A 27,286-nucleotide genomic window follows, 5' to 3' on the forward strand; every position below is an offset into this window, starting at 1 on the left:
GAGATCTTATCTTACTAAAAAGAAATTCTAAGACTTCAAGAGTTACTAGTGTGAATCCAACAACTTAAAAAGCTGGTACTTCTTACACTTAGCAATATCACAATCACAGAATTGTAGGGGTTGGAAGGGACCTCAAGAGATCATCAACCTGCCAAACCAGGTTCCCTAGAGCAGGTTGCCCAAGTAGGTGTCCAGACGAGCCTTGAATATCTCCAGAATATGCAGGTCATTTGTGTATTTTAGGTGTCTGGGGAGTACCTCAGGCCAAAAATAACTCCACAGAAAGGCAACACCAATAGGTAGTCAAAGAACTCCTTATTTTAATCTACTACAATGTAGTATAAGAAGATTTTAACTTACAAATCAGCCTGCATTTACTACCTTTATACAAATAATTAACCACAGTTCAAGTAACAGTAGCTTACCTTGCTACAAATATATTTCCCTATGGCAAACATCTAACTAGAAGTGATCATGGAAGATAAAAATGAGAATAGCACAATTAAACAAAGGGTAACACTGAACATTGCTAACTTTTAGTTTTCCTACTTCCCCATTTGAGCAAAGGCAACCTGCTTAACCTCTCTATGTCAATTTCTCCATCTTTGAAATGTAAAAGTACTTGTTTCAAAAAAAAGGCTGTAAAACCTACACAAGTCATAAAATCACTAGGGGAAAAAAAAGATGTTACAGAAATATGAAGTGCAGTTCCACTCTGAAAAGTAACTCTTAACAGTGGCATTGATTTTCAGGCTTTTAATTAAATCAGTATCAAGTTTGTTCATTCACAAGTAACAAAGCCTTCTTTCTCCAAACCATTAACCTATAGCTTAATATAGCAAACCCAACTGATTTTTTCCACTTGAAGAGTACTGCTGATTTTAAAAAATTTGGCAGATTATATTGAAAGTTACTTATAAAAGTAGTTTGCAGAGGTGTAGTTTAATTTGCTCAGAGAAGTATCTAAATCCTCAACATCTGTAAAGATCTTGGTTTACTTTTATTGTAGCTGGCAATTCAACTTTTTGCCTCAAAATAATACCTTTCAGTTTCACAATGTTTTATGATAAATGAATCCTATATTATGAAAGAGGTGTGAAGAAATATCTATTATTTTTGTTGTTGCCTTTTTCAGTAAAGCTTAATTTTGAGTGGGGACTGTAACAACGTTTTCCTTATTAAAAGTGGCTGTACCTCAAAATATTGTTAGCTCAGCAATCATACCAGAGCCAATGTATGCTTCAGAGTTAATTGTAAGCAAAGGTCTTGAATCTTTACTTCTGTAAAGATCAGTGTCTTAAAAAAATGAACAAACAAACAAAAACAAAACAACAAACAGAACATAAACCAAGTATGAAATCACGCACAAGAAGGATGTGAAACTCTTGGAATGGGTCCAGAGGAAGGCCACTAGGATGATAAGATGATCAGAGGACTGGAGCACCTCTCCTATGAAGAAAGGCTGAGGGAACTGGGCTTGTTTAGCTTGGAGAAGAGAAGGCTCTGGGGAGACCTCATTGCAGCCTTCCAGTACTTGAAGGGAGAGTACAAACAGGAGGGGAAATGCCTGTTTATATGTGTTGATAGTGACAGGACAAGGGGAAATGGTTTTAAACTATGACAGGGGAGATTTAGATTAGATATTAGGAGGAGGCTTATCACTCAGAGGGTGGTGAGGCACTGGCACAGGCTGCCCATAGAGGTTGTGGATGCTCCATCCCTGGAGGCATTCAAGGCCAGGCTGGATGCGGCTCTGGGCAGCTCGCTCTAGTGGTTGGCAACACTGCAGAGGGGTTGAAACTAGATGATCTTTAAGGTCCTTTTCAACCCAGGCCATTCTGTGATTCTGTGATGACACTGACATCAAAATTGGAAAGCTGAAATAAACATACATATTTGTAGGTAAAACTTGACTATCCTTTTCTTACTAAAAAAGGCATTTTTAAAGCTTCTGTTTTGAACACATTACTACTCTGCGTGTCAGTTCCTGAAATAATTGCTACATACTATCTTACACAATTTGAAAATTTATATTCCATGCCTAGAAAAGAGCAGTGTCAAGGTAATCAAATGGGGTTTTAATTTGATGACTTATTTCTAGGAGAAGTTACAAAGTGAAGTTTCTTAAATACACATATTTAACAAAATATTACATGCACTGGGAAAGAGGAAATCAAGATTCCAAAACAGCTATTTAAGCGCCATTTAAATGCCTAGCAATTTACCAGAACTTCCAGTATCCATAATATTTGAAAAAATGCTGAGAATTCCTCCTACTTGTTTAGAAGGCAAGAGAGGAAAGTGAAATGACAGACATAAAAGGCACCAAAGTTAGCTCTTAACACTGCAAATTTCAGTCTTGACATTTGCATCACAGTGATAACACTAAACTATAGACTTGCTTCCAGAACTAAGAATTTCAGATCACTAACGCTACTGCTGAATACGGCAGGATGTAGTATCTATTTCAAAGGTGTTCAGTGTCACATGTAACAAATCTAAAAAAAATAAAACCAAATAGCAGGTTAAATTACACCTTTGAAAGAAGAGCTGTAAGAGTCTATTTCTTTAACGATTGTGTTAAAGACTACAAAGATCTGGAGGCCAGCAATGCAACCGCTTCTGTTAAACAAATGATAGCTATCCCACTTGCAATTTTCCCACAGTGGTATGTCTAAATGTTGATAAAGCTATTTCAGGCTGTCAAGGAAGGGAAGAACAATAGTTGCTACATTGCTCCCTGCTATATGCAAATCCCATATAGCAATGCAAGTTTCCATACTGTTTCCTATTCCTCACAGCTGCTAGGTGATATCATCACTAATATGACTACTCACCATTTACTCACCTTCCAATTACTTTTTAAAATGGTATATTGGGTTTACATGGCAAGGTTTTGGTAGCAGAAGTGGGCTCTCAGGGTGGTCTCTGTCAGAAAAGACCAGGGGCTGCTTCATGTCAGGCACAGCAAGTTCCATCTGGCTCCTAAACAGACCTGCTGCTGGCCAAAGCTGAGCCTGTGAGCAATGCTGGTTGTACTTCTATGATAACATAACTAAGAATAAAAAATGCTGCACTGCAGCTCTGTGCAAGAGAAGTCAGAAAACTGTGAGAGAAAACTCTGCAGACACAAAGGTCTGTGAAGGAGTAGGTGCTCCAGGTATTGGAGCAGATTCTCCTGTATCCTGTCAAGATGACTGTGGTGGACCAATCTGTCGACTTGCAGCCCATGGAGGGCCACCCCAGCACAGATATTCACACTGCAGCCTGTGGAGGATGTGACAGCACAGATCAGTATGATGTAAAGGAAGCTGCAGCCCATGGAGAAGAGCCCACTGTGGAGCAGGCTGTCCGGTGGGAACTGCGGCCTGCAGGAGACCCACGCTGGAGCAGTCTGTTCCTGCAGGACTACAGCCCATGGAAAGGGTCCATGGTGGAGCTGTTCTTGAACTGCAGACCGCTGGAAGTTCACACTGGAACAGTTCGTGAAGGATTGTATCTCATGGGAGGGACCTCACGCTGGAGCAGGGGAAGAGCGTGTAGAGGAAGGAGCAACAAAGAAAGTGTTATGGTCTGATTGCAACCCCCATTCCTCATCTTCCTGCACTGGGAGTAGGAAGAAGAACCAGGAGTGAAGTAGAGCCTGGGAAGAAAGAGTGTGTGAGGAAGGTGGGTTTTATTTCTCACTATCCTACTTTGTAATTAATACTCTGTTTAGCAGAGCTTTAAACTAGATTCAGCAAGGGAGAGGGATGTACTTCTGGGTGGCAGAGAAGAACAAACACCAACACTTCAGTAAGCAATAGGGAAATATCTGTGAAATACCTGTCCCAAATTAAGATGGGCTCCTCTAAAAAGGTGATGCAGCCAATAGCCCAGCTGAAGTGCCTTTACACTGACACACACAGCATGGGAAACAAGCAGGAGGAGTTGGAAACCACAGTGCAATTAGAAAACTATGATCTAATTGCTATCAATGGGTTGTGGGGCAAATCACACAACTGGAATCACACTGCAATTAAGGGCTACAAGCTTTTCAAAAGAGATGGGCTGAGAAGGGGCGGGGGGGTGATGTTGCCCTCTGTTTTAAGAAATGGATAGATTGCAAAGAACAGGTTGAGAGCTTGCAGATAAAAATTAAGGACTGAACCAATAAAGGACACCTAAGTTGGGGTTTACTGCAGACCATCTGATCAAGGGGATCATGTTAATAAGGCCTTCCTGCTTCAGCTACAACAAGCATCGTGCTCACAGTCTCTCATCCTGATTTCAATCAACCAGATATCTGCAGGGAAAGCAACACAGCAGGCTGTAAGCAATCCAGGAGACTTGTGGTGTGTATCAGTGTAAATTCCTGGTCCAACCATTAGATAAACCAACCAGAGGAGAAGTGTTACTGGGCCTGGTGCCCAACTGTGCAGATGAACTCATTAAAGAGGTTAAGACTGGAAGCAATCTGGGATGCAGGGACCATGCCCTGGTTGAGTTGGTGACCTCAAGATATACAGGCCTGGCAAAAAGCAAAAACAGGACTCCAAAACTTCTGAAGAGTGAAATTCCAGTTATTTAAAGGACTAGTGGATGAGATCCCCTGGAATGCTGTCCTTAGGGAACAGAGGAACTCATCAGAACCAGCAACTCTTTAAGGACGCTGTTCTTAGACTGCAGGAACTCTCCATCCCCATGTGCAAGAAATGAAGCAGGGAAAGAAGGAAACCAAGATGGTTGTGTAAGGAGCTGCTGGACAAACAGGTATAAGAATGTACATGCACAGGCAGTGGAAGCAGGGATATATGGCCTGGGAAGAGTACAGAGGAGATCCCATCCCTACACATCTGGATATGTTATCAGAAAAGCCACAGCACAGATGGAACAGAACTTGGCAAGGGATTCAAAAAATAATAAGATGGAATTCTGTAGGTACATTGTTCAGAAAAGAAAGCCAAGGAGAGTGTAACCCTTTTGATAAACAAGAAGGGAGAGCTGGTAACAACAGACATGGAGGAGGCTGAGGTACTCAACAACTTCTTTGCCTCGGTTTTCACTGCCAATCAGGCTTCCCATGTCTCTCAAGTCTCTGAAAGTGTAGGTGAGGGCTGGGGGAAGTGTCCCTCCCCCTATAAGCACAGAGCAGGTTTGAGACCACCTGATGAAACTGAACAGACACAAGTCTATGGGGCTTGATTACATGCATCACAGGGTCCTGAGGGAACTGGCTGATGGAGTTGCCCAGCCTCTCTCCATCATTTTTGAAAAGCCATGGCAGTCAGATGAAGTCACTGGTGACTGGATAAAGGGAAGCATCATTCCCATTTTTAAGAAGGGTAGAAAGGAAGATCCAGGGAACTACAGACCAGTGAGCCTCACCTCTGTGACAGGGAATATTGTGGAACAGATCCTCCTGGAAGCAATGTTAAGGCACGTGCAAGACAAGGAGGTGATCCAAGTTAGCTAACAATACTTTATCAAGGATAAATTGTGCCTGAGAAAACTGGTGGCCTTCTATGATGGAGTGACTGCATCAATCAACAAGGGAAGACTGACCAATATCATCTATTCAAACTTCTGCAAAGCCTTTGACATGGTCCCCCATGACATCCTCAACTCCAAACTGGAGAGAGACAGATCTGAAGGGTGGACTATTTGGTGGATAAGGAATTAGCTAGATGGATGCAGCCAGAAAGCTGCAGTCAATGGCTCTATGTACAGTGACGGGTGGAGTCTTTCAGGGGTCTGTCTTGAGACCAGTACTGTTTAATATATTTATCAATGACAGAGACAGTGGGATTAAGTGCACCCCTGGGAATGTTACAGATGACACCAAGCTGAGTGGAGCAGCTGATACAACAGAAGGAAGCGATGTCATCCAAAGCGACCTGGACAAGCTTAAGAAGTATGCCCATGTTAAATGAATGAGGTTCAACAAGCCCAAAGGCAAGGTGCTGCAATCCCAGACACCAGTAAAGAGGTGGTACACTCGATCCCCTTATCAATGTCATTGATAAAAATATTAAGCAAAACTGGCCCCAATACTGAGCCCTGGGGAATACCACACAGATGTTAAAACATTCTGTTCCTATTATGCAATCACATGATTTCAAATTATATGCAAAAATTAAAAACAGTATTTTTAATACTTATCTGACTCTCAATACATCAACCTGTTCTTATGTACAAATATATCTACTAAGATTGAAAGACTCAGAAATGTTATTAGATTGTATTTCTTAGTTACCGATTTCTTATTTCATATATGCATTTGATATACAACTGACAGTGCTGCCGATTTACTGTTCAAATCAATTTCAGAGTACAGCACACTGAAGTAATAGTGCAAAATAGTAGCATATTTCAAAGATATATACAGTAATATACATTTCCTTTACAAGCCAAAGATTTACAATATTTCTTAAACAGATCAAATTTAAGTTTCATTATCTAAGTGAAATCAAGCATACATCCTGTACCATTTTCATTCTCCAAAGTGCAGTTTGAAGTATTAGATAGTTGTTTGAACTGAAATTCTATGTGTATGACAAAAAGGTTAAATATTTAAGGATTTATACAAATGGTTTTACTAACCTCGTACTGTCAGCTTGCTATACAACTGTGAGTTCATTTCCTTGTCTCTCTTGTAACGACGATACTCATCAACAGCTTCCCGTACCACTGTGACTGTCAAAACAAATCCCTGTTAAAGATACAATGATGCAACTCAGAATTGTCAAAATGCTAGAACAGAATTATACAAGCAGGAACACTATACAAAGTAAGAACCTGAACTTAGAATATTTACTTTTTCGTTCATTTCGATTTTTTCTTTTTCAAGTGCTTTCTTCAATCTGTTAAATTTTTAGTCCAAGAAGGAAAATCACACTTGTATACTGTATATGTATAATTTGAAAATGTAGATATTCAAATTATGTCTAATTTAGATATAAACTGAAATTAAAAAAAAATTAAATGCCTCAAATAAGTAAAAGACAGCTTTACAGTTTTTAAAGCTGATTTCCCCATCTTCTAAAAAATCTGTGTCTTTACAACAAACATTTAAGAAGTCTCCAGTTCAAATACTGGTAAGTTCGCTGCCTTTTGCCTAACAGAGAGAAATGAAAAGGTAACAGATGCTTAGTTTAATTAATTTTGCCATCTTACATTTATTTACCCTCACACTACAAATATTGACAAAGAAAAAAAAAAAAAAGGTTCTGTTCTGAAAAATTAAGTATCTAAATGTTTTGGCTTCAGTTTTCACAGGACAGTGCCACTGCAGCTTATACTGGAAGTGCTGAGAGTCCCACATATAATTAAGTTTCTGGCAACACAAAGAATATGCTCGCCAAAAGGAATACAGAACAGAACAGTTCAGGGATATAGTTGCAGGAGTTTCCCCTCTCTCTTTCTAATTCTTCTCAGTTATGGTTTCTGGCTACTTGAAATCAAGTACTTAGTCTTTCTCTATCAGTGAAAGAGAAATAACATTTTACGACAGAAAAGGGAGCTTATTACTGTCATACAAGAACACTAAAAAAAATTATTCACAAATCCTCCAACAGATAAGGCTTTAGATTATCCATTTGGACTCTGAAACACATCAGTATTTTCCTTCTATGCCAGAAAATATAAGACATTAGACTACTTTCTTGCAAAATTCCAACAGTGTTTGCCAGACTTCCCCTACTTTCTCAGTAGAAAGAAGTCAAGATGTGGAGCTTTTTTAGAACAGTCTTGACTACAATTTTTCTTTTCAATAGCAAGGGCATTTTGCATTTCCAGCCCTTAATTCTAAGGTTTAATCTGTTGCAAGCTTATAGTTAATATACTTCTTGTTTGTTCATGTTTACACTAGCTACATCATTTAAATTAGAATCAGATAGAACAATAAACTGCCAAAAACGCATTCCTGCTCACTCCTCACACCAAATCCCCTAATACACGCTACTGAAACCCAAGTTTCAGATCTTAATTTAGCCCTTTGAGATACCAGAAGGTTCAGACCTTAGAACCTTCAGTTCTACCTTAGAACTCCATTTTCAACACTCAAAAATATGAAAGTACTTTATAAAATCAGTCAACTATATTCTGAAAAGTGTCTGAGGATCTGATAGGATTGACATGCTGCTTTACTTGGAATAAAAGTTTTCTTTAATTTTTACAAAATTGTTTATCTTCGTTTTCTCCAGACACCTTAAATCATTGCTATTTTGAACAGCCATTTGCTAGTGCCCCTAAACACCATCTCTACGCTTTAAAGCAGTAGGGTTTTTCCCCCTCTTATGGCAGCATTTTGTATTATCTTCATGAGCTTTGACAACAGAAATATTTTAGTAGCATAAGAAAGGCACTCCTGAAATGCTTTCCAATATTTGCCACTAGCACATATCATATTCACTGGGCAGTAATGAAAGCACGGAACGTGAGGTGTTATTTTCAAGAATTTCTCCTGCAAGTCACCTGCTGGTAGCTCCATACAAATGACCATGATTATAAAGGAAGTATTTAACACATCCCTTTTTCCTCATTTACCCAAAGAAACTGGACATTCTTCGAAAGGGGAGAATTGTTGTCTTTCTTTATAGGTGCTTAAACATCTTTAGCATACAGCTTCCAATCAAATTTGTGTCCCTTACATCCTTGGATGTTGGACTTAAAAGAAGAATTCTATTCTCTACTATGCAAATGACAGCAAATGAGTAAAATAAAGCGTTGTTTGAAGAACTCTGGTGCTTGATCTAAGTGCAAAGTGAAGAAAGGGGAGGGGAACAGGCAGAGTGACAAAAAACACCCACCTTTTAGAAGACAGTCAGCTTCTATTTTGTGGTTTTAAGTATTGTGCTGAATAATTTTTATTATTTTAAACTCTCGAGAGAAAACACGAGCCAAAACTAAGTTATAGCTACTCCTCTTGTTCTTGATGAACATTTCCCAACAATTTACATGCTCTTCCAGGAGGAGGTCTGACATAAATGTTTTATATTTTCATCATAAATACTGAGCCTTACTAAACATAAAGTTAATCTTGTTTACCTGGAAGTCAGCTACTCAAGTAGAAACAACTGAGTTTTCCAAAAACTAAGCACCAGCGTCAAGATCTGAGTTTGTGCAAGATGTAAAAACTGGAAACATTATTCAAAATATCCTTGAAGAAGACCCACATGTATATACAAAACATATTCTTTATATATGTTTTATATGTGTTATATATGTGTTATATATATATATATATATATATATATATATAACACTATATGTGTTATATAGTATTATTATTATTATAGTATTATTTTTTTTTTTTTGACAGAGATAAAATGGGCTGATATGCCAAGATGGGCTGATTATTTTTTTTTCTCCTTACTACCACATTAACCTACAGCACTTCACAATTTCAAGACCAAATTCCAGACAAGGTTAACTTTTGTCTTTTGTTACTGGGTCAGCAACAAAGACGTTTGTAAATATTCATTTTAGAACTCCCACAGTTGAACATTTTTTCTGTCTTGGAAGTGTTTTTTGTTGCAGCAAAAATCGTCTGGACATGGAGGTGTGAAGAATCTCCAGGACTGCCTCTTCATTTATCAGTACTTAAAAGGTCTTTTCTCAGCAATTAAATTAATCCAGAATATTTACTAGAAGGACTGAAGAACAACCTTTACTCAAGCAGTCAGCATGTCACTACTCCTCTTGAACACCTCTTGCAATAAACACATTGTGAAAAATACAATTTTAAAAATAAATTTAGAAAATAAGGTATTCCTGTTCTGCTTTTACACCTGGGGCGATGGGGATGGGAAACCAAAAAAATAAAGGTAATGATTCAGTTAAAATAATACATGAATTCAAAATCACCAGAATATAGCTGGCAGACTACCATAAGAGCCTCTTCTTCAAAGGATAGTTTTTCCTGAGGTTTGAAAATTGTAAGTCAGAAGCAACTATTTGAACAGTTCCTGAAGAACTTACTGCAGAATGTTCAACAACAGACATATTGAAAGGAAATCAGTGCAACTGGCAATGTAATCAGGCAGGAAAAGCATGTTTAATGCATAACTTATCTTCAAAATACCTTTTCCTCCTGCTTTACTCACAGCTTGATTTTTTTATCTTTTATTTTTTAATATTTATGCATTTTTTGTGAAAAGAGTACAGGATCAAAACCAATACCAAAAGAATGCAAAGATGTACACTTTCAATTCTGACCCAGCCTTAAGACATAAAAGTGAACAAAAACAGAAAAAAAAAAAAAAAAAAAAAAAAAACACAAACAACACGAAAGTGTTGAATGCTGCCAATAACGTTCTCTACCTGCTAAAGTTTTTGTTTGTTTGTTTGTTGGTTTTTGTTTTCTTCTTTTCAATCTCTCAAGTGACCAGCTGCTATAAAGGAACATTACTCATGATTCAGACTACCCACTTAATAAAAAAGGGTTAACAAACAACACCTTTTGCAATATCTGCTGTAATACTGTACTTTCAATTAAGTATTTTACTTCTGTTACATATTTCATCAGTGATTTTCATAGATTTTCATCATTACCAGATTTCATCACCAGATGGAAATCTATGAAATATGTACATGAACTCTTCAGCTGAAGTTTAAAAAACCCTCTAGTTAATAGCATTTTTCTGTTTACCAGAGGAGCCCAGTACGTATACAGGTAGCCTATTTTCAATGCTGGTACAAACTGTGAGCAGGACACGACGAGAAAATAGAGATTCAAGAAAAACTTGAACTGTTCATATAAAACCTAAAATGAGAAACACAAAATAGATAAATTCCTTAATATTTATGCGTATAGTATACATAAAATTCACTTTCTTGTGACAGTAGATACAAAACCTATAGCATACTAAAACACACAGTACTATAACCGTGCTATCCAGTACAGCATACTGTACAGTATATTGTACTGTATAGTACAGTATAATATCCCCAATACTATATATATTATTATGATGATTTTAACGTTATAATGCTATTTTTGTTGAGAAAATTCCTTTGATATGAATGCCTCTTTTCAATCTGGAAAAGCAAGTTGCTGAATTTTTGACATTTTGAAAACTGAACTATGTAAACTCATCAGTCTTTAATAATATTATAAACTATATATATAAGATCACAGGGCAAAGATTCACTATGGAATTTCAACAGAAAATGGAATTCAGATATTTGTAGAAGCATCTTGTAATAATTTAATATTCACAATAGTTAACCTTTGTTTATGAAACCAAGTGAGTTGTTTGATTTTTTTTTCTTAAAGTGCCAATAAAATCACAGAAGACTGAGTATCTGAACTTTCATTGCTTAAAGTGTCCATTTTTAACTGCTAAACCTTTTTTTCTAAAAATACAGCATTAAATCTTTTAGTTAAGTACCAATACTTAAATTCTGCATTATTTGTCTTAAGATGCTTTCTTTCTTAAAATATTTACAGCTCAGCCTTAAACAAAAATAAATAAATAAATAAATCATTGGCATCAAATGAACAGAAACCATTTTCAAAAGTATTATATTATTTTAGACTTTGTCATTTAAAACTCCCCAGAGTATGAAAACTGAGTAAGATACATGATATTGATTTTCATCAGCGTGAGAATACCCTAAAACTTCAACCCAATCTGCAGCACATAGAGAAAACAGTACACATCAATTCCTAATTACTTTCATTCACCACATTCCCTCAGCACACTCCCTCTACCACGTAGCCACTGAAGTTTCTACTCTTGTACAAGCAACAAGATCTACAACTCATCTGTTTCTCTATGAAGATTCTCAGTTTTCAAAGGGGCCAAGGTTACCATCAGTTGAGACACATTCCTTCAAAATTACCACTTCCCACAGTTCTTAAAAATAATGAAACTATTCAGTCTTCAAGAATAAATGTTGCTTAGGAAGACAAAATGAAGACAAGAAATGATCCAGGGAGAGTGGGTAGGTATTGTTCTCCTTCCAAAAGGCTATCAGATGGAATCTCAGAATAAGGTAGTGTTCTTCAGTTTCCATAACAAGACCAACTTTTTTTTTTTTTTTTTTTTTTTTTTTAACAAAATCAATGACAGTTTACTAAGTTTTTAGAAAGTTTAAACTATGCAATATTAATAATAACATGGACATGAAATAATCTGGAAAAATGACTTAGCACTAAATTTCTCAGAAGAATCATTTGTAATAAATATTGATACAGAGGATGTGTCTATTAATAAATAAAAGTTTGGTCTAAACTCCAAGATAATTGTTCAAGTTCTAATTGAAGACAAAGTTCAAGTTCACCATAGAATAAACTGTTCCATATTCCAAAAAAATGATAGATGCTGACATCTAGTATAACACAACACCTCTAGCTACTAGGGAGTGGCTACCTACTAGAAGTGCCTACTGAACTTGCAATATTATTCTAGAATTGTAACTGCACAGTGAGTAATAAATTGCTTCAAAGGCAAAAGTTTCAAAACAGATCAAAACCACTTTTAAATAGTATCTCCATCTTTTAAGTTTACAATTCAGTTGACATTGCAACGATTCTGCATGAAAATCAAAGCTACTTGACAGATATTTATTGCTTTCATCAGTGCAATGTCATTAATTATGCAAAAAACTAAGCCCTAGGAAAAAAACTCAGAAAAGTTAATCTCAACATGTCTTTTTGGCAAAGCAGCAGCACCTTAACTTTGCCAGTGTCTTACAAGTGTTATATCACTACTGTTCAGCTAAAAGACTACCTAGACAACCTCAAATCTGATTTTTTTTTTCAAATTGGAAAATTTGAAACTGACAAAACTGTAAAGCCAAAAGAAAGAAAAAAACCTGCATCTACTCCACAACAAAAGTATTATCATTCAAAACCAAAAAGACTTCATTATTTTTTTAAAACTGCAAGAAGAATTACAACTCTGAAAAGTACTACTCTACAAAGATAAGCCTTGCTTATTTCCATATTAACCAGAGATTTTTCCTTATGAGGAGTTCATATTTCAGAATGCATCATTTATTGTGCTTTCAATGGCAGTGAACATGCAGAAATATCTATATTAGCACAATTGATTTTCAACTGTTTCTCAACTATAGTCAGTATTTTGTGGCATTTTCACAACTGATAGTGTAGAATTGACTGTTTCAAACAGAGGGTTACAAATTTCTAATGATGAACATAAAAATGCAAGGAAAAGAACCTCAAATTTGTAAAGCTTCACTGAAATCCCACTGTTCCAAGTCATACAAATTGCACTTCTCTAGTAAATACCCCTTTGAAAATACAATTAAGAAAAAAGCAGCTTTGCTCTTACTGTCAATTGCAATTAAAGACACTGAGATAATGGTAGGAAAAAAAAAAAAAAAAAAGACGAATCTGGGCAAATAAATGATCTTTTCACAGAATTGCCAAATAAAGAAAGCAGTACGGAGCATACAGTCAGCCCAATACCATAAAAAAATTAGTAACCTTACCCCAGGTATAAAGGTAAAGACGTTGTATTTTTGATTTTTAATGGCATTTTTTGGGTATTTTTCTTCACATTTTTCAGGACACCCAAGCCACACTGTGCGAGCCTTCAGCTCTTTCTTTCTTCGGCAAATGTTTATAAGCCAATCAGAACAACTGAAAAGAAAAATAATTGTTTACTTTCAAAATAAAAATTTACTGTATATGATAATCAATTTCAAACATGGAATCCTCAAGCTAAGAAAAATAGGTGTTTTTTTTCACTGTATCTAAATTAGTAAGCATGATGTTGACTTCTAATATTTAGGTTAATTACACAGAACTCTTAACTCAGACACACACACAAATATACATCTATAAAAACACATAAACAATATTTATCTAATATATAGTTGAGCAACCTGGTCTAATGTAAGGTGTCCTTGCCCTTGTCAGGGGAGATGGAACCTTTAAGGTCCCTTCCAACCCAAGCCATTGTACCATTTTATGAATGTTATGTAAATATATTTGTTTACACATTTTATATTATATATAATAACGTATATATAATATATATATTATATAATGCATAATATATTGCAATATAATGTAACATAATGTGTAATAATGTATAATATGTAATAACGTCGTAATAAATATGTAATAATGTAGTAATAATGTAATGTAATATATAATATATGTAATATAATAATATATATGGATCCATACAAGTCCATGAGTCCAGATAGGATTCATCCCAGGGTGCTTAGAGAGCTGGCTGTTGTTATCATGGGACCTCTCTCAATTATTTTTCGATGGTCTTGGGAATCTGGAGAGGTTCCAGTTGACTGGAAGCTGGCAAATGCTGTACCAATTTTCAAGAAGGGTAAGAAAGATGACTCTGGCAACTACAGGCCTGCCAGTCTCACGTCAGTGCCTGCTAAAATTATGGAGATTATCTTGGAAGTTACTGAAACACACCTGGGAAACAATGCAGTCATTGGTCCCAGTCAGCATGGGTTCACGAGGGGTAGGTCTGTTTGACTAACTTGATTTCCTTTTATGATAAGATCACCCATCCAGTCGATCAAGGGAAACCAGCTGATGTGATCTTTTTGGATTTCAGTAAAGCTTTTGACACAGTTTCCCATAGGATCCTACTGGACAAAATGTCTAGTATACAGCTAGACAAAAAAAAACCATCATACAATGGGTGAGCAAGCGGCTGATGGGCAGGGCTCAAAGGCTTGTGGTAAATAGGGCCATATGAGGCTGATGGTCAATCACCAGTGGGGTGCCCCAAGGCCCCATTTTAGGGCCAGTCCTCTTCAATGTTTTAATAAATGATTTGGATATAGGACTAGAAGGTGCTTTGAGAAAATTTGCCGAAGACACAAAACTTGGAGGACTTGTTGACTCTGTCGAGGGTGGAAAGGCTTTGCAGAGAGGTCCGGACAGATTGTAGAGCTGGGCGATCACCAACCTCATGAAGTTTAACAAGAGCAAGTGCCGTGTCCTGCACCTGGGATGGGGCAACCCTGGCTATATGTACATTGGGCAATGAGATGCTGGAGAGCATCCCCACAGAAGGAACTGGAGGTTGTGGTTGACAGCAAGTTGAATGAGAGCCAGCAGTGTGCCCTGGCAGCCAGGAGGGCCAACCGTACCCTGGGGTGCATCAAGCACAGCATCGCTAGTCAGTCAAGGGAAGTGATTGTCACACTCTACTCTGCACTGATGCAGCCTCACCTTGAGGTACTGTGTGCAGTTCTGGGCATCACAGTACAAAAAGGACATGAAGCTGTTGGAGAGTGTCCAGAGAAGGGCAACAAAGATGGTGAAGGGCCTAGAGGAGAAAACATATGAGAAGCAGCTGAGGTCACTTGGCCTGTTCAACCTGGAAAAGAGGAGGCTGAGGGGAGACCTCATCGTGGTCTACAGCTTCCTCCTGAGGGGGAGTGGAGGAGCAGATGCCAATCTATTCTCTTTAGTGACCAGTGATAGGACCCATGGGAAAGGTGCCAAGCTGAGACAGGAAAGGTTTAGGCTAGACACGAGGAAGAGGTTCTTCACTGAGAGGGTTGTTGCACACTTGAACAGGCTCCCCAGGGAAGTAATCACCACACCAAGCCTGTCAGAGTTGAAGAAGTGTTTGGACTGTGCACTTAGTCATATGGTCTGAAGTTTCAGGTAGACCTGTGTGGACCAGGAGTTGGATTTGGTGATCTGTATGGGTCCCTTCCAACTTGGGATATTCTACGATTCTATGATAATATAATATATATTAAAAATATTATGTGTATATACATACATATACATACATATATATGTGTGTATATATATATATATATATATATAAAAATACACACACACACAAACATTTGCACATTCTTTACAGGAAAACCTAACAAGTTACTTTCAATACAGAATCACAGAAATGCTCAGGTTGGAAGGGACCTCTGAAGATCATCATGGCTCTACGCTGGACCTTCTCTAGAAGTCCTATGTTCCTCTTGTACAGGGGAGCCCAGAACTTGACACAATACTCCAGGTGTGGCCTCACCAGGGCTGAGTAGAAGGGGAGGATCACCTCCCTTGACCTGCTGGCAACATTCTTCCAAATGCAGCCCAGGATACCATTGGCCTTCTTGGTCACAAGGGCACACTACTAGCTCATGGTTAACTTGTTGTCCACCATGACCTTGGGATACTATCTCTGCATTTTTAACACTGGCAGAGGGGCCTTAATCATGTTGGGAGTCTGTTCTAGACCAGTGATTTGGAAAGAATGAGTAGACAGGCCTTTTTTGAGCACTCACTGAAGTCAAAGAACAGGCCAAAGTGGTAACAGTGGATTTCAACTACACTGGCACGTGAAAGGAAGTGATGCAAGTTTTCTAGTGAGGTGTTTGAACATAATGGCAGTATGCAGGCAAAGAACTGACTGGACAGTCTCTTAAGGTCCCTTCCTAAACTGTTTTTCCACAATTGCAGTATCACAGTACACACAAATAAGCACTAGAGAAAGGCTGATAGCTTGCATCACTACATTCCCACTTGAAATGTTCTTTGTCTGTAACCTGTACTATCACAGGTCTATTTAGAAACTAATTTTGCCAAAGAACAAATGAAATTCAAAGTTGGTGGGTCTTCTTAGAGAAAACTATATTATGCAAAAGTAAAATAATTCAAAGCAACCATCACTTGGTTCTTGAAATGCCACTACACAATACTCACAAGCCATCATTTCAAGACTTCAGCTTCAAATGCTGGATTATTAAATTTTCCTCCTTGATGCTTTCACTATGGGACTGACGTCAATTTAGTTTGATTCAATGCATTTTATTTTTGCAATAAATATAAGCCCATTCAGAAACTTTTTTCCATCAATTTTAAATAGTAGCAAGGAATTATTCTACTTTAAAAACTATAACAGCATTAGTTCAACATTCAAAATGCAATCATTCTGTTTACTAACATATAACAGTTCAGAAAAACCTTACAGATGTCTTGATCATGACAAGCATCTTTAAAGCGATACAAACAACACTGCTTTCTACGTGTCACAGTTCTACAATCAGTTTAATGGCTGTGAACTTATCCTGCTGCTGCTGAAATGGCTAGTACCATCTTCCTCCTATAGTAAAGGTGTGTGTTCTTCCCCTTCCCTTGTGCTGACACAAGTATTTGTGCAACTGCATGGGTAAACGTGACCAGCAAATTGATCCAGCTGTAAGCTAACATGGAACATAATGAGGGGCTGATTTCAGACAAATCCATTCCTGATCTTTAAAATCTAAAAAATCATAAAAACAGTTGCAAAAATACAGGTTACATGCTGACAGCATATGATGGAACAATTCAACTTCATGCCAGCTTGGATTTAAACTTGGTAAAACTCTTTGTGGAATTAAAGCTCTAAACACATTAGTTTTCAGGGCATGTGGTGGAGGACAGCACAACCAGAAGATAAAGCTTAGTTGTATAATAGAAAGTGATGATATAGACCTGCATCAAGAAAGTTCTGAGGAAAATGATTTTTTCTAGGAAAGCAAACAGAAGCATGACAACTCCTGTCTACAAGCCTGTAGAGAGAAATATGCTGATGGCCTTTGATATCTTGCATTGTTTAGTTTAATTAATTTAAATTTTATTTTTAATTAAAATTTAGTTTAATTAATTTAATTAATCAGTTTGGAATTTGAACTTCAAAAAGAGTGAACATTTGACTAGTCAAATCTCTCTTTTGTAGAATAATTTGCACAAATACTAAGGAGTTTTCTATTGCTAAAATTAAGCATTTAACTAAAGCAACTGAAATAGTGCCTTTCTTGCCATGGAGTTTCCTCTTCTTCTACCTTCTGCATTACAGATTGATAAAGAAGCTGAAAAAGATGTCATAACAACCGTCAGTTTAGCAAATGACAAAAAGTACAGACACAAGAATGATGTCTGACTAGGCAACAACTGTGATACCTTTGATAGAAAGGACCGACACAGCTAAAAACACTGAAGTTCTCAGGCACAAGAAAAAGTGAAAATATTACAGGTTGTGCCCAAATCAATACTGTAATGGTTCCAACGAGTTTTACTACCTCAAAAGTCAAAGTCAGTATTTTTCATTTACAGTCTTAATGGTAAACATTATTATATCACAGGAAGACTAAGAGAGGGGCACTTGCCTCATATCCAAACCAATTCACATTTACTCAGATTTTTAAGAACAACAGTCTAGCTGATATTTTTGAAACTCAGATTATCGAAACTCAACACACACTTATCTGTTCTCAAATTAATGTTCCATAATATGAAAATTTTTGAAAGACTACTGACTCTTTTGTGGGCTTTTTGCAACCACTAAATGTGAGTGAAAGAGTGAAACAAGCATCAGGAGATAAACTGGAATAACATTCTCTGAACTTCAAAAATCCCAAAAACAATGATCAACACAAACTTGATCCTTGATTGTCCTGAAATCCTTAATGGAAACACCTTAGGCTATAAATCCAGTGATTAAAAAAAAAATCACGTTTTGTTGATTTAAGCATTTATTTCAAATGTCCTTGCCTAGAAAGTTCAACACATACATAAAAGCTTGCTTTTTAAAAAGAAAAAAAAAAAAAGATAGCTCTAAACTGTGATGCATGTATCAATATAACAGATTGTATATATGAATAAATGAACTAAGAGATACAAGAACTTTAAGGTATAGGCATAAACAGGGGGGTGGTTTTGTTTTTGTTTTTTTAAACAAGCTGCTTCTTACCATTTTTATTTTCCAATTTGAAGGAACTACGGTAGTCTTTAAGTCACTGACGCTATACTCAAAAAATATGCAGCAATTGTTAAATAAGGACCTTTAACTTTTCATAAATACAGTGCATCTTGCCAAGTCAAAAGCTAAAGTGAAAGTCTCAAATGACTCTGCAGCTCTAATAATAAGGACTTTTTCCCCCTTTTTTCATTACTTTTATCCTACAAGCTTAACTGCCAGTATCTTTCACAAAACATCATTTTCATCAGAATGGAAAGATAATATAAAAGCTCTATATTGTGTGCAAGGGTCAGCTTTTCCTTATTAGGTTTTAAGTAGCAGAAACTAGTTCTGCAAAGAAAACATACTGTAATTATTGTACTCAACAGGTAGCTTCAGTAATCAGGCCAAAAGCAACACAGTGGTCATGTCATTCTTAAAAGATCAGCATTTTCCCATGCTTCTGCATAACAAATGCATTGCAGATTAATTGGAAGCGTACAGGCCATCTTAGAGCCCAAATTAATCCGAGCATTTGATATCCCATTCACTTCATATGGAAATGCCATTCAATGGCACCATTTTCATAGGGACAAAGTGTTTTTTGATAACAAGTGGAATGTAAATCTCATGAGAAAGAAATCAATCCAGCCCAAAGAACTCCAGAGTATTGATCTATGTGCATTATAATTTCACAAGCTTGAAGAGAATTTGTAAGTTAAAGGGGAAATGATTACAGCCACAAAACAGCTGCTATACCACAGTTTTCTTTTAACTGTGTTATGAAAGCAAGAAATATGCAGTTTCTGAAGTTAAAAGTTATATTGTTTGAATTAAGTCTTCAGTTTGTTCAAAATCAAAGACATTTGATTTAATTATGATTTTTTTTTCAAGTGTTAAAAAAGCTGCAGACTTGCAAATAAAGTTCACACCATTCAGTTCTGGTCAACAACAGTCTATTGTATACACAAGTTAAAAGCCGAATAATGGATTTTACAATATCAATTTTAATGTACACTGAGCTTTGAAAAATATTCCACATCTGCTCCTGCCAAAAGGGTGAAACTTTTTCAATTAAACAACCATCTGATTATTAGTAATAATAAAGTAATAAAATATATAGAATATACAATTGTAAAGCTGCAAAGTAAGATGGAAAGTTTCCACTCCCAAAAATGAGTTTAATCCCAACAATGCAAAACAAATAAACTAGTGGGTTTGAGGGTTGGTTTGATTGTAAAAAGTAAAGTGTTTTTGGACTCAAACACAAGATTTTTCCTGAGAATCCGAAAGAAAAAGGGCCCCTTGAGCTTGGCTTCAGACAAATGCAGTCTTTTGTTGTGTTCACCTTTCTATGACAGCTTTGAAAACAAACAAACCAAAACAAACTTACAATATAAGTTAAGACACAAAAGGAAGCTCTGGGTGGGGTAGAAATTTAAACGTCACCCAATTTCAGGTAGGAGTTACTACTAATTTCCACAGAAACAAGGATAAATTTTACATTCTGTTGAACTGAACAGGTTTCAGACTGCTATGCTGTCTGATTTGATATTTAATCAAATATTACACTTACAAAAAATGCAGCTTGCCTTCTGGCAGCAAGTAAATTTCAGTTCTTTGCAGAAGTTGTATAATCTACCATCAACACAAATGAAAATAATTTTCTCACATAGTCCTTTCCATTCCAATGGTGAAGTCATCAATACCCAATCCTCTACCAAACCAATATCTTACACCCTGATTCTGCTACACAGTATAAGTAATAATTCCATATATGGCAATACTGCAGCCTTCACATCTCCCGTATCATCTTCCAAATGTTCCTAGGCAATTTTATGAGCTGCAAGTAGGCAACTCAAAAGCTCTAGCATTCAGTGGCTCCCAATAAACATTCACGGAATTTAATTATAATGAGAAACCACCAAAACCAGTAACTGTTAACACTGAATGCACATCCTTGACCAAGGACAAAGCCCAAGAAGGGTGCTTTCAGCCAAGAAGAAACCTCCCTATTACTACAAGAAGTATTTACATACACAGAACATCACCCAAAATGAGGTTTTTATCCAGCCTGATTGGACTAGTAGGTAAGATCTCTGCAAGGTACCATGGCAACCATTTTCCAGCTAATTTTCTCCAACTCACCTATGCAGATCTCTGCACCTATCCTGTGGGAGTATCCTCTACCTGCTGAAGTCCTACTGAAATTTCAGACTTCTGCTAGGATCTGGTCATTATCTTTTTTTTTTTTTTTCGCAAAAAAGAATCTGTTATCATGTCCTGTTATAGAACATTCCGATGAGATTAAAATGCCTCTATGTACAAATGTAAGACTGAAAGGACTCCTTAATGTATCAAAATTCAATTGAGCATATCAGCAAAGCTACTTCAGCAAAAAGATGTGTACAAAGATGTTGCTACATTTTAATGTAGCAAAATGATTCATCGATTCATCCATAATGCATTTTCTTTCTTCTTTGCATTCTCAAAAATAGCATTTTAAACATTTTTTAACTAGGCTTGTGCTCTACTCAAAGCTCAGATTTAACTATCAGGTTTAATAAGTAAAAAAACTTAAAATTTTGTAGTCCTCAGCATCAATAACCTTTGTGAAACTCTTTCGTGATTAGTAATGAGTTCAAACAAACTTGTCTTGCAGTTGCCTGCCCCTCTCCACACACTGGAGATTCTTCAGTGCCTCTGTCAGGGCAACTACAAGGTGTCCTTTCGACTATTCTGCCTATTTTTATGAAACTATTTTCAGGAACACAACTGGTATCTCCATCCTTCAGTCCATTTTTGTTCAAATCACCAGAAAAATAAGTAAGTGCATAAAGACTGAGAATGACCACCACATATGCCTCACTTCCTTAGAAAAACAAAAGCTAAAATGCATGACATTTATAACTGGAATAACTATATTCAGCATGATCCAGGACAGTTAATCTAAAATCAAGGTCTCATAACTGAAGTCCTGTGAAGTGTAAGACACACAAGGACTGCTCATTTAGAAGTAAGAGCTAAACAGAGAAACTGTCTATCACAGTAACTAATACTCAAAGATTTAAACTTACCGTAAGTATGTTTGACAGGTATCTACATTTTAACATATTTCTAGAAAAATTAACAGCCTCTTAAAACACTTTAAAATATATAAAAAATACAGTATTTCTACAACAAAAACACTACTTCCAAAAATCATCTACATATACAAACTCTTATTCTACTGTTTCCCCATTTCCTTCCTTCTACTTCCCAACAATTTATTTCCATTAATACATGGATTTTTGTTAAGTCATTACAGAGAGAAGAAATCAACACAGATTGTATTTTTCTGTAAACAGTAAAGCTATATAAGAAAATTATTTCAGAACTAAAAGTGCAAAAATAAAGCTTTCAATTGATTAAGTAAAACAAGACCGACAGGCCTTCTGGAATGTATTAAGTATCATGAAAACTACCTGTGAAAATGTCTATCTAAACCAATTCTAAAACTACCTGCTAAGAAGTTTGAGTTCACTGGAAGTAGTCCACTCACTCTGTTTTTCAAATGACTGATTTTCAAATCTAATCTAATTATCATTCAAGATAAAATGTTAGTTTTAAACACCCTGATGACAAATTCTATAATTAGAAAATTTCTAGCAATTTGTTAGTAAGTTTCTATGCCAAGGCAACTGCATACATCTGAGTCTGGCATGAAGTTTATAAATAAGAACCGAATCACAAGAGCTAATTGCACCCATGATTCACTCTAAGGCCAACAGTTACAAGTATTTTTTAAACCTTCAAAGCTGAAATTATAACTAATCATTTGTTATTGCTCTTTCATTTTGGCAACAACATCAAATTCATTATAATCTGCATTTTGTCAACTTAACACATTAGCACCCTCAAAAAAATCAAGGAAAGTTTTAATCCATTTCACCTGATGTAGTTTTGAGTAAAAGTGACAACCATGCCTACATGCTGTTATGGACCTGGGACTAGTACAAGTCCAGTATCTGATCTCCCTTAAAATCCTCCTTCATGAAAGTCAGCAAAACACACAGGAGAAATACACAGCAGCTCTTTCAAACATTTTATTAACTGCTAATAATGTTCTAGGAGGGTCAAATGCAAGCAAAGTAGTCAAAAGTTACACGACAAGCATACTGTACTCCTGTACTTTGCGCATATCATACAATGCACAATTAATATTTGGGTAATTCACTGAATAGCTTAATAAAAAGTGCTAGTATGCAACAAACCTAGTGCAAAGGAACTTCCAGCCACCACAGATAAACCATTCTAAGCCTCTCTTTCTTTGAGAAATTCTGGCTCTTGGTAGAGTGTGGTAATCACTCTCATCATTTTCAAAGCCTTCTTCTGACATCATTAGCGGCATTTCATCCAAATGAGAGGACTCATCTTCCACTTGGTACCTGGCAAGATGAAATAAGAACAGTACATCAATAACCAACATTTTTTTTATTACCAGGAATCTCATAAAGTAACAAAAGGTAATTTTTACTACATGGAATTTTATTAGAGATGTTTTCAATCCAAGTATCTTGTGCACTTGTCCTAATGTATCATCAAGAACTTTCAATTTGTTAAAAATGGGTAATACAGCAAAAAGGCTTGCAATTATCCAGCCCTTGACATAAATCATTACAGAGAAATTCCTGTTTGATATAGAATTTGTACATACAGAGCTGCAACATCATACTTTCAAAGGACTCTTTGCAAGATTTTCTTAGAATTTGTTTTGTGTCATGGTCTAACACAGCAGGCACCTAAGCACCATACAGCTATTTGTTCATCTCACCCTCCCTACCCCCATCCCCAGCACGGGGGAGAGAATCAGGGGAAAAAAAAAGAGTAAAAGCTCATGGGTTGAGATAAAGAGAGTTTGGTAGGACAGAAAAGGAAGAGAAATAATAATAATGATAACACTACTAATAATACTATGTACAAACAAGTGATGCACAACACAATTGCTCACCACCCGCTGACCAATGCCCAGCCCAGCCCCAAGCAACAGTCCCCCACCCCACCCAGCCACCCCATATTAATTGTTCAGCATGATGCCATATGGTATGGAATATCCCTTTGGCCAGTCTGGGTCGGCTGTCCTGGGTCTGTCCCCTCCCAGCTTCTTGTGCACCCCCAGACTCCTCGCTGGCAGCGTAGCACAAGAAGCTGAAAAGCTCTTGACTGCATTGCTCTGTAACAACTGAAACATCATCATGTTATTAACGTTATTCTCATCCTAAATCCAAAACACAGCACCATACCAGCTACTAGGAGGAAAATTAACTCTACCCTACTTGAAACCAGGACACCTGGCAAAGTTTGTAGCAGATGCAAATAACGTGAGCTTTCACAGAAACAAACTTCGTATTTCCACTGAGCTTCAGCCTACTTTCCTGTTATACTTGCGTCTGCTCCTGCCTGTGCAGACCTCTGAGTCACAACTTCTACGCAACTCATCAGTATATTAGTTTTTGTTAGTAAAACATTAGTTACTTTTATAATTCTACATAGAAATATTCAGCAGGTTAAAACACTTTCCTATGGGACCTATGAAACACTAGGCTAACAATGGTCCTTCCCTCTCCAGAAAGCATTTACCACTTCAATTTTACACTTGTGGAATGCCTCTTATAGCCAGATAAAACACCTGAATATTTGATAAGAAAATTCCCCCAAGTGCTTGAAAATTGAGTAGCTTCTTCACTTTCAGTGCCTTAATGGTACAAAAATATGAAAGAACCGAACTATTACTCAGGTTTCCTGTCACAGACTATTCAGAGAACAAATAAGGATATCAACTGGAAAAAAATTTTTGAAAAGAATTAGAGTCAAGCAAAGATATCTATTTGTATGCAGTAACAAACACAATAACCCTAATGGATGTTAATACAAATGCATGATACAGAAAATCATCCTAGATCTGACCTAAATAGTTAGAAAAGCTGGCTGCATCAATGCTTAAAAAGATAAAAAACAAATATTAAACCCAACAGATGCAAAAAAAATATATCAATAGTCAAGTAATAGTTTTTCTATAATTGTAGTTAAGCAGTCTTTAAATAAGCCCAGTTGATGAAAAAGTATCTGATTAGAATAAAGAGATTCTGCATGTGTATTTTATTCTTTAATTCTCAAACACTGCAGTTTGGAAGTCTAGAAGACTCTCGTCATTCTATTCTTTATGTAATCTAAAACTGATCTCTTGAATTTATTCTTGCATTAGGAGTAGCGAATGATGATTTTAAGAGCTCAGAAAAAAACTTTTTTGTTTGAGTCACAAAAGAAGTGTTTGGCAAATGTGAAGCTTCAAAATTGCTGATTTTTTGTGTGAAAGCGGTACTTCATCTTTTGGAATATGCATACAAGGACTGTCTCATTTCCCCCCCCCAGCAACCTAAACTCAATCTTTGTATAACAACAGTAATTAACAAAACGCAAATAAACCATTCATTGGTGTATTTGTACACATTAAAAAAAAAAAAGTAACGTAAGTTCTAAACATCTGAATATACAGTAGGGCTATATCCACATCAATAAACTGAATGAATGTTCCCAACCATTACAAACAACAAAGCAGCCTGTAGCAGGATGACTCCTTGCTAAAGGAGTTCAAAGGGAATCATCCCTAGACTGCTCCAACTGCCAAGCTGTACCTGGGGACTGTCCAGGAAGAGCAAGTGTTGCAACAGCCCAAATTCATGCCAGGATACATGCTACCAGTTTAGAAGTAGTGAATTCCAGTACCTGGGAACATCTACAGTGTAACATGAATTTATAGAGCTGTACAGAATAAAAAACACTTCTCACAACTGAGGAATTCAGTCCATTCTCTCACCTGCTGGGTATGCTGGTATGTTCAGTACACATCTTTGACTAAGCAGTAAGGTCACAGTTTTATATGAAACAAGCAAGGTCCCAAAAGTAAATTTTTACAACACAGATGGAGAAAACACTTGAACTGAGCAACAGGCAGGCTGACTTGGTTGCCATCACGGAGACATGGTGGGACCACTCTCATGACTGGAGTGCTGCAATGACTGGCTGTAGGCTCTTCAGAAGGCCCAGGCAGCATGGAAGTGGTGTGGCTCTCTGTATTAGACAGTTTGGATGTTGTGGAACTCGAGACTGGGAATAACAAGGCTGAGTCCCTGTGGGTTAGGATCAGTGGGAAGGTCAACAAGGCAAGCATCCTGGTGGGGGTCTGTTACAGAAGGCCAAACCAGGATGAGGAGACAGATGAGGAGTTCTACAGGCAGCTGGCAGAAGTCACAAAATTGTCACCACTTGTTACCTTGGGAGACTTCAACTTCCCAGACATAAGCTAGAAATACAATACAGCTCAGAGGAAGAAGTCTAGGAGGTTTTTAGAGAGCGTGGAAGACAGCTTCCTGACACAGCTGGTTAGTGAGCCTACCAGGGGAGGTGCCCCGCTAGACCTTCTGTTCACAGAGAAGGGCTGGTGGGAGATGCGGTGGTTGGAAACTGTCTTGGGCAGAGTGACCATGAAATGGCAGAGTTTTCTATTCTTGGCAAAGTCAGGTGGGGGACCAGTAAAACCGCTGTCTTGGACTTCTGGAGGGCAGACTTTGAGCTGTTCAGGACACTGGCTGGTAGAGTCCCTTGGGAGGCAGTTCTGAAGGGCAGAGAAGTCCCAGAACCAGAAAGTTGAAATATGCAGTCGAAAATGCTTTCAGAAAAGACATCAACACTACCCTCTTCAAAAGTATTAAAATACAGTTTAAAACAAACATGACAAAACAGAACTTTACTGACCATGTTATTTGCAAAAAGGTGCATATGATGTCTAGTATGATATGGCAGTCTGACAATACTTCTTCCCTTCTCATTACTGTAAATGGTCATCAAGAAAAAGAGAACACTATACAAATTACCTTCTTAAAACAAGGCAGTTATTACAGGTTACAACGTATATTACACAAAATTGTATGGATTACTCTCAAACTAAGCTAATTTTAACACTCAAACCTTACACACTTGACAATAAAATATCTGCTTTAAAAAAGACATTATGCTGAGTTTCAGTAAAAGACAAGCCTGTGTTTAAACAGATTCACATTCAATGCTTTTATAATCTCTCCTGGTTGAATTTGCAAATTACATTATCACAGTTACGTGCTTTAATACAGAGCTTTCTTTTTCATTGTATTTTGCTTTTAGACATCTGAACAATTAATAGTGTATTTGTAACACCATCCAGTGAAATCACAATCTGCCAGCCACACTGGAGCATGCAGCAACATTCTGGAGCATTAGAGAGACCCTTTTTACTTCTATATAAAGTTGAACAAGTGTCTGACTTGGAAAATAATTTACTTTACACACAAAGGTAACAAAGCAAACATGGTTAAAAGTTATTTCTTGACAGAACACGTTAATGCAAGAGAATTAAGGGAAACAGACTTGGCTGAGAAATAAATTCACAGATCTATTTAATATTTAATACTACTCTAAATGTGGTAATATTTGTGGAGTACATCAATGTCCTAATCATAAAGTCATTTTTGCCATTATAAACATTTTTTCACAATTATCTCATTTTGCACTTTTAAATATGGAGCTTCACCAAGTAGGGAATG

The 27,286-nt window shown here is 36.9% G+C and overlaps 1 protein-coding gene across 4 annotated transcripts in view; it reads right to left on the reverse strand.

Moving 5' to 3' along the window:
- The window catches only part of ATP9B (ATPase phospholipid transporting 9B (putative)), a 165,607-nt gene that overhangs the window by 126,123 nt on the left and 12,198 nt on the right, over positions 1–27,286 (reverse strand). For 2 of the 4 annotated variants that reach the window (XM_082753070.1, XM_082753069.1), the window contains exons 2-5: positions 22,922–23,095; positions 13,441–13,591; positions 10,631–10,744; positions 6,583–6,691 (exon numbers count right to left, since the gene is read on the reverse strand). In XM_082753070.1, the coding sequence (XP_082609196.1) occupies positions 6,583–6,691; positions 10,631–10,744; positions 13,441–13,591; positions 22,922–23,095 (548 nt within the window). Of the gene's footprint in view, positions 1–6,582; positions 6,692–10,630; positions 10,745–13,440; positions 13,592–15,163; positions 15,261–22,921; positions 23,096–27,286 lie in introns of those variants that run through there. The other 2 variants (XM_082753072.1, XM_082753071.1) reach the window with 2 other exon arrangements.

Source organism: Aythya marila, assembly GCF_965140915.1.
Source record: "Aythya marila genome assembly, chromosome: 2".
In the NCBI taxonomy this organism is placed as follows: domain Eukaryota; kingdom Metazoa; phylum Chordata; class Aves; order Anseriformes; family Anatidae; genus Aythya; species Aythya marila.